Here is a 9,271-nt window from a genome sequence, read left to right as displayed (position 1 = left end):
GCTGGTATATTAAAACTCTTAAATATATTATACAAATAACCCACCCATAGAAGAGAGGAGCTTATGACGACGTTTCGGTCCGACTTGGACCATTTACAAAGCGTGACTTTGTAAATGGTCCAAGTCGGACCGAAACGTCGTCGCAAGCTCCTCTCTTCTGTGTGCGGGTTATCTGTGTATTGTTCCAGTCACGGTATTGTGCCTTTTTTGTTATCTTAAATATATTGTTTAACGTATTAAATTTTCTCTACAAAAAATTCGAGGATAAAATCGTAGTGTTTCATGTGAGGACCAGATTATTTACTGCAATTATTGCGTAAGCTATATGCGTCATGTACTGTTTATTACCGTCATAACCTTGACGTGGAGGCTGCCACCTCAACCTTCCTTTATAATATTCTCTGCGTTTTTAACTTACACAGATTATCACTGATGTAGTGAGGGTTAACTTAGTTGTCTGGATAACTACTTCACTACATCGCTTGGGTATCTTTATTTTCGAAATGTTTAGCCTGCTTAGCAGGCTTCGTCAGTCGAATACACGAGTGATATTGTGTATCATGAACGTAATGACTAGTTTACTGTTCACCCGCAGCTCATCCTGTGAACATCAGAGACCAGAAAGGTGTTTCTGGTCTCTGATGTTCACAGGTGCAGTTATATCTTAATGAAGGTCTGGGTGCAGTTATATCTTTTAGATGTTAGTCACTTAATACGTGTTGATCGTATAGCAATCTGTGGACACAATCTCAGAATGTCAGATATCATGTTAGAACTTGACTAAAGAACGTGCTGAACGTGTTTACTGCTCCAGGAGAGAAGAAGCAGTTCTTGTTTTTTTTATTTTGCATTATCACTGTTTCTCCTTGGCTCACCTGTTGTCCCTCACACGTAGCGACCTTCACACGGACAGGAAGAATAAGATTTGTGGTGGGTCTTCAGCCTTGATTACCTTTTCTAGCTGTGTTCTACATTTGAGCTACACCTTCCATAGGGAAGCTAGACCAGTGTTGTGTTGATGCGTGTAGAAGCGCGCGTGCACACACTCAGGAGCTAGGACTCGACCCCTGCAACCTCAACTAGGCGAGTACACACACATATACACACACACACACACACACACACACACACACACACACACACACACACACACACACACACACACACACACACACACACACACACACACACGTTACGCCCATATTGTAATATGCAGCGCCAGTTTCGAACCCTCACCTAGCCAAGCACGTAAGGAAACTAGAGAAAGTGCAAAGATTTGCAACAAGACTAGTCCCAGAGCTAAGGCGTATGTCCTACAAGGAGAGGTTAAGGGAAATCGACCTGACGACACTGGAAGACAGGAGAGTTGCGGGGGATATGATAACGATATATAAAATACTGAGAGGTATAGACAAGGTGGACAGAGACAAGATGTTCCAGAGATGGGACACAGCAACTAGGGGTCACAGTTGGAAGCTGAAGACTCAGATGAATCACAGGGATGTTAGGAAGTATTTCTTCAGTCACAGAGTTGTCAGGGAATGGAATAGTCCGAGAAATGATGTAGTGGAGGCAGGATGAATACATAGCTTTAAGAAGAGGTATGATCAAGCTCACGGAGCGGGAAGAGTGGCCAGGTAGCGGCCAGTTGAAGAGGCGGGGCCAGGAGCTGACTCGACCCCCGCAACCACAACTAGGTGAGTACACACACACACACACGTGTACGTACGTAAGTACGTCTCCTCTCCTTCCTTGCCTTAAACTGATTATTGTCTTTTTCATCTCTCTCACTGGCGATTTCGTAGTGGTGGCGGACAGAATGAGAAACTGTCTGTGTTTTGTTTCCCATTTGTGGGTTGGTGTAAAAAACTTACTTAGTGTTTGGTCTCCAAGTTTGTTTACCTCTTGTGGCTTCTCGTTTATATATAATAATAAATATAATTTATTATTATATATAATTTATATACAATATAATTTATTATATATTGTTCTACAAATATATGATACAACTTATACAGACCATAGCTGATATCAGTGACCTGCTATATAGAAAGCCCCTGGTAATGCAGACCATTTCCCGAAAATTAGGTCAATTTTGTCCCAGGATGCGACCCACACCAGTCTACTAACATCCAGGTACCTATTAACTACTAGGTGAACATGGACAACAGGTGTCTTAAGGAAACACGTCCTAATATTTCCACCCGTACCGGGGATCAAACCGCGGACCTCAAAGTGTGCGAGGTGAGTGCGCTACCAACCCAGCTACGGGACACGATAAACCATCTAGTTTAGGAGACTTGGACCTGCCTCGCATGGGCCAGTAGGCCTTCTGCAGTGTTCCTTCGTTCTTATGTTCTTATGTTCTTAACGTTCTTGACTTCATTATTATCTTATAACTTTTAAATTGACTGTGAGTGTGTTAAAACTTACTCGTGTGAGCAGCAGATGTCTACCTACATGGAGGGTATTCCGGGGGTCAGCGCCCCCGCAGCCCGGTCCATGACCAGGCCTCCCGGTGGCTCAGGGCCTGATAAATAAGAACATAAGAACATAAGAATGTAGGAACACTGCAGAAGGCCTACTGGCCCATGCGAGGCAGGTCCTTTTCAAAACAACCTCAACCTAAAGCTACCCAAGAAATATCTCCCGTACCTAATGACACCAATCAAACCCAGCCCCTCCCACTCATATACCGGTAAGTTGATAAATAAGACACATGTGCAACATCTGGATATCTTTGTTGTAGACGTTTCGCCATCCAGTGGCTTTATCAATACAGATTCTAGGACATAATTAGAAGACAGTAGAACTATATACAAAAGATGCGGTAATCAGTCCCTCAGCCTTGAGTCGATGTAATCAGTCCATCAGTCCTGAAAAGAATATAGCATATGTATGTATGTACAATGTTCGCCAAGACAGGAGTCCTGTTACTGCTGGCCGTCGCTGTATAAGTTATCCTCAGGCAACTTAGGTTATCATTGTTTAAGTTAGCTTTAAATTAGTAGTCTTAAGTTAGTCCTAATTTACCCGAAATACATTGGATAACTAGTGGTTGATCTACCTAAGTTATCCACATTAAACATTGGATAACTAGTGGTTGATCTACCTAAGTTATCCACATTAAACATTGGATAACTAGTGGTTGATCTACCTAAGTTATCCACATTAAACATTGGATAACTAGTGGTTGATCTACCTAAGTTATCCACATTAAACATTATAATTCATGGTTGGTAAACATAATTTGATTATTTTAATGATATTGAAGGTATAATGATCTACTTGCAGAGGCAAGTTTATAGCCCATCCTGGCAGGGTATTCAAGACAGGGAGTTCCTTGGGTCACTCTGCCTTGGGTTACCCTACCTTTGCTTACCCTACCTTTGGTCACCCTTTCAAGCTATATATTTTTTAATAATAATAATAATTATTATTATTATTATTTATTTTTACAAGTACATGTTAACTTTTCATGTAGGCCGAGTGAGAATTTACGAGAAAGTAATAATCCGAATAGTCTTGGTGGTGTTGGTCATGTGGTGGTGGTGGTTGTTGTGGTAATAGTGTGGTGATAGTGTTGGTGGTGGTGATGGTGTGATGATGGCAATAGTAGTAGTAGTAGTAGTGGTGGTGGTGGTGATAGTGGTTGTAGTGGTAATGGTGGTGATAGTTGTAGTAGTGGTGGTGGTGATAGTGGTGGTAGTTTACTGGACAGGAGATGAGTTTCCTGACACAGATAAAACTCTCGTGTCATCACCTAAAACCTCTGTGTTGAATTAGTAAGTAATTTTATTTGTGTAAAGATACGCATAAGTATAGTTATCATACATAGTAACGTGTATAGATTACCCAGGATAACCAAGAAAATAGTTAGGATAAGATTTTGTTGGGTGGTGGGGTAGCCGCCCAGGATAACCCAAGAAAGTCACTGCATCATCAAGGACTGTCTGTCTTATTTCATTGTAGTTCTCATTCTTGTCCCCCGGGATGCCACCCACACCAGTCTGCTAACATTTGCTTGCTAAGTGAACGGGACAACGGGTATAAGGAAACCCGTTCAATGTTTTCATCCATGCCGGGGATTGAACCACAGACATTTAGTGCGTGAATCAAGAGCCACGGACCACCGTACCATCAACGGGCCAGGATAACCCAAAAAATATATTGGTGGATAACCTGGGTACCTTTATTATATCTTCAGAAAAAAGATACCCAGGTGTTTCATCAAGGGTAGTTTTTTCTTCTTGTGCCATTGTTGTCAAATCTGACGAAGTTTGTGCTGAAAGTTTTCTTTATTAGTTGCACTGAGTTTAAGAGAAAACGTGATCATTATGCGAGGATAAACTCTTATATTTATTCGATGGCTGTATTAGATATACTGCACTAAAGAGATTAGTAAGTTTATTTAGGTACAGGTACACAGAAATACAGCTACATAAATTATCATACATAGTAACACGTGTAAATTACCTAGGATAACCCAAAAAAGTCGAACAAACTGACAATGGTCCTTGTAATATCTTAAACAATTAACTCCACTGCGTGAAAATAAGCTACAATACAAAGATATATACTAAGAATAGTGTAAAGTGACTTATTTGTATTAACATTAAAGAGAGGCTCAGCTTGTATAGATAACCTGATTGGTAACTATGGAGAATGTTTTTTCTCATGAAGTTACTTAACTGGATGAATGGTTCAGAGAACCGACAAGTTGATAAATTAGACACATGTGCAACACTTGGGTATCTTTATTGAGGAATTCTTCACTTGCCTAACCCTTGGGCACGACCTACTTCCACACTGGACAACTGTGACACCACCTATGACTGCTGCACCTCTCCTGCATGCAGTATATAAGCTCCTTCTTTGTACATATGCTGTATTCTTTTCAAGATTGATGGACTGATCAAATCGACTCAAGGCTGAGGGACTGATTACCTCAAACTCCTTCTGTTCTTCACCATTCTCCGTTGTATGGACTGATGAAGCCACTGTGTGGCGAAACGTTTCCTCATTAAAGATACTCGAGTGTTGCACATGTGTCTAATTTATAATCATACTTTGGAAATAAATGGTATAAAATACCGACACAATGGCAATATAAACACAAATGCAGTATAATGTGATCCTTTATTGACTACGTTTCGCCCACACAGTGGGCTTTTTCAAGTCACAAACAGAACTACCTGGGGTGGAAGGAACGCGAGTATTTATAGTCCGGCTGAGGTCAGGTGAAGAATGCTGCATCTGATGATGTACCGAGTTGGGTTGTAGAGTCTAAAAACTTGGGTAGCTTGGAAAGGAGACTGGACAAGTTTGTGAGCAGACCTTCTACAGTGTTCTTATGTGGGATAGCGATGAAGAAGTTTCTTGGCAAGTGGTTCAGCTATGTTATAGAAGCCACTATTCTGGTTGAAGTTGTCGGATATAGAAATAAGTGATGATTCCAGGATTCTTCGGTATTGGGTGTTGTCTTCTGTGGCGATAAGTCTTGAGTTTCTGTAGTTTATCAAGTGGTTGTGTGAATTACGGTGTTGTACGCAGGCATTCCTTGTGTCGTCACACCTGCTTGCGTATTGGTGTTCTGAAATACGTGTTTGGAGGTCCCTTGATGTTTCGCCCACGTATAACTTGTTGCAGTCATTACAAGGGATTATGTATACCCCTGCAGAGGATGGAGGCTTGTCCTGCCTACTACTGGTGATGTCCTTGATGGTCGTGGTTGTGGAGGTAGATACTTGGAATGATGTTTTGGCAAAGATGTTGGAAACATGTTTGGCAATGGAGTTGGTGGGAAGGACTATGTATCTCTTCTCGGCAGTGTCTTCTCTGGGTGTGTTGAAGATGTTTAGTGCTCGCCGTCTGCAGTCTCTGATGAAGAGGTCGACAACACTCTTCCTTTCCTTGATGTTCTAAGCTGACCACGAACTTCGTTTTAAAGTCTATCGAAAACCCACCAACCAAAACGATCTTCTCCACTTCTACTCTCACCACGACACCAAAACCAAACGTGGTGTAATTATAGGCTTCTTCCTGCGTGCACTCAGAATCTGCAGCAACGAGTTCCTTGAGGAAGAATGCACTATAATTGAACAGGTATTTTCCAAACTCCACTATCCTCGTCACTTCATCAGAGACTGCAGACGGCGAGCACTAAATATCTTCAACACACCCAGAGAAGACACTGCCGAGAAGAGATACATAGTCCTTCCCACCAACTCCATTGCCAAACATGTTTCCAACATCTTTGCCAAAACATCATTCCAAGTATCTACCTCCACAACCACGACCATCAAGGACATCACCAGTAGTAGGCAGGACAAGCCTCCATCCTCTGCAGGGGTATACATAATCCCTTGTAATGACTGCAACAAGTTATACGTGGGCGAAACATCAAGGGACCTCCAAACACGTATTTCAGAACACCAATACGCAAGCAGGTCTGACGACACAAGGAATGCCTGCGTACAACACCGTAATTCACACAACCACTTGATAAACTACAGAAACTCAAGACTTATCGCCACAGAAGACAACACCCAATACCGAAGAATCCTGGAATCATCACTTATTTCTATATCCGACAACTTCAACCAGAATAGTGGCTTCTATAACATAGCTGAACCACTTGCCAAGAAACTTCTTCATCGCTATCCCACATAAGAACACTGTAGAAGGTCTGCTCACAAACTTGTCCAGTCTCCTTTCCAAGCTACCCAAGTTTTTAGACTCTACAACCCAACTCGGTACATCATCAGATGCAGCATTCTTCACCTGACCTCAGCCGGACTATAAATACTCGCGTTCCTTCCACCCCAGGTAGTTCTGTTTGTGACTTGAAAAAGCCCACTGTGTGGGCGAAACGTAGTCAATAAAGGATCACATTATACTGCATTTGTGTTTATATTGCCATAATCATACTTTACTTCACAGTACACCAACTTCTCTAAGTTTTTTTTTTTACATCACACTGAGTATACTAACCTGCCTATAGTTGCTAACATCTGTCCTAATATTTTTCTTAAGATAGGAGTAACTCTGGCTTCCTTGAAACCCCCCCCCCGGGGCGGTATTGATGGTGGTGGACAAATGGGGATTGGCAATTCCGAGGCGACAAATTTTAGGAATTTGGATGGGATATTATCGGGACCTGCGGTTTTAGTTGGGTTTAACCCGCTTAGTCTTTTCGCACGAATTCATAAGATACATCTACTGTTGGCAACTATTTGGAGTGACGCCTTTATTACTGTAATAGCTTTTAAATTTATTGGAGTCTGTTGAAGGTATCCGATGCAACCGGCAGTATACTTACTAATGCTGATATAACAGTTTTGGAAAATGAATTGAAACAATTTGCCACTTTAGTTGTTTCGTGACACATCTCGTTATAAGATAAGATAAGATTTCGTTCGGATTTTTAACCCCGGAGGGTTAGCCACCCAGGATAACCCAAGAAAGTCAGTGCGTCATCGAGGACTGTCTAACTTATTTCCATTGGGGTCCTTAATCTTGTCCCCCAGGATGCGACCCACACCAGTCGACTAACACCCAGGTACCTATTTGCTGCTAGGTGAACAGGACAACAGGTGTAAGGAAACGTATCGAATGTTTCCACCCGCCGGGAATCGAACCCGGGCCCTCCGTGTGTGAAGCGGGAGCTTCACACACATACCGCAACTCTTGTAGTTATTGCCAGAGCTTTCTGCAGGTTGTTCTTGTACTGGTCTTTTTATTCGATTTTTGCGCAATATTGTCTTACCTTTACTTCTTTTATAAGCCTCTTTGGAGTTCATTTAGCGCTGCAATATCCCGTCTGTTTACCCTAAATCTTTTTAACAACTGATCCCTGAGTTTAATATTATCTAATATCTCGGCAATTATCCAGAGTTCACTTCTTTACTTAATCTTTCACTGGTGCAATATTATCAAGGATGGCAGTGAACAAGGTTCTGAATGTTTTCCAGACATCATTTTCGTTCGAGCAACTTATCACAGTACAATCACAACGGTGTAGCCTATTTCCTAATTTTTCGGTCCAATTCAGACCACTAACAAATCACTTTAATAAGTGTGACTTGTCACGTTGAGGAGAGGAGTTTACGACGACGTTTCGGTTCGACTTGGACCATTTATAAAGTCAGTCATAATTGTCAGTCTCCTAAATATGGGTTATTTATGTACTGTTCCAGCTTAGATATACTGTAAATGCTTAACTATCTTCTGAATGCCTGGTACGTCTCCTAATACAAGGCTCAGATACATGCAATAATTGAAAAGCATATTGTTTTTAAATAGCCATATTGCATCTGGTTCACTTCTAGCTGTATAGGTTTGTAGACAGTCGGGTTATACACTTTCTTGGGTCTTAAAGGGAAGGGTTGTGTCTTGATGCTGGTGATGGAGTCTTGAACCTAGGACTTTAAGGTTCTCTTCTCTTCCTCTGATCAAAACTAATTGCTATCTTCCTCTCCGTTCCCCAGGTCGTCGCTGTTTTACTCCTATGGATCAAATACATCCTCGTGGCTCGGTTGGTAACGCTCTCACCTCTCACACTGAGTCTCCGTGCTTCAGTCCCCGGCATAGGTGGAAAATTTGGGCGAAACGTTTCGTTAGTAAAGATACGTAAGTGTTACACATGTATCATAGTCATCCACGCTTAGTGTTGAATGTGGTTTTGTTTCTAAATTTATGTTGTGTTATTTTCCTGGGCGAGGTAGAGTTAGCCTCGTGCTGCAACACTGTTCACGTGCCCATGTCTGTTTCACTACCTTCAGGGGGTATGAGGGGATGCCATGATGCTGGTAAAGAGCTCTCAATCCAGGGAATTGGATCTACTCTCCCCTACCCAGGAACAAATTTGATACTCTCTTCGTGTTACCCAGGTGCTGTGTGACCCTTGCGAATTAAACGCTTATTCGTGACTATAATAAGTCATATCATGGTGTTCCGTAGCTGAGTTGGTAGCTCACTCAGCTCACACGTTGAGGTCCGTGGTTTGATCCCCGGTACGGGTGGAAACATTAGGGCATGTTTCACCTAACAGTAAAATAGGTACTTCCGTGTTAGTCGACTGGTGTCTGTCGCATCCTGGTGACAAAATTAACCTGATTTGCCCGAAATGCTCTGCATAACAAGGAGTTTTCTATATAGTATGTCAATGATGTCAGATATGGTCTGTATAAGTTGTATCATGTACTTGTAGAAATAAAGATGATTATTATTATTATGACACTGCTCGTGTATTTTGAGAGGCCAAAATAAT

The 9,271-nt window shown here is 41.8% G+C and overlaps 1 protein-coding gene across 1 annotated transcript in view; it reads left to right on the top strand.

Annotated features, from left to right (window-relative positions):
• The first annotated feature begins 8,494 nt into the window (after positions 1-8,494).
• Positions 8,495-9,271, top strand: part of Oat (Ornithine aminotransferase precursor) — a 72,750-nt gene continuing 71,973 nt past the window's right edge. Inside the window, exon 1 of the mRNA XM_070100520.1 lies at positions 8,495-8,631. Within this exon, the coding sequence (XP_069956621.1) occupies positions 8,510-8,631 (122 nt within the window). The 5' untranslated portion in view covers positions 8,495-8,509. The remainder of the gene's footprint in view (positions 8,632-9,271) is intronic.

Source organism: Cherax quadricarinatus, chromosome 73 (genome assembly GCF_038502225.1).
Source record: "Cherax quadricarinatus isolate ZL_2023a chromosome 73, ASM3850222v1, whole genome shotgun sequence".
In the NCBI taxonomy this organism is placed as follows: domain Eukaryota; kingdom Metazoa; phylum Arthropoda; class Malacostraca; order Decapoda; family Parastacidae; genus Cherax; species Cherax quadricarinatus.
The sequence above is the reverse complement of the archived record's forward strand: the minus strand, read 5'-3'. Positions and strand labels throughout refer to the sequence as shown.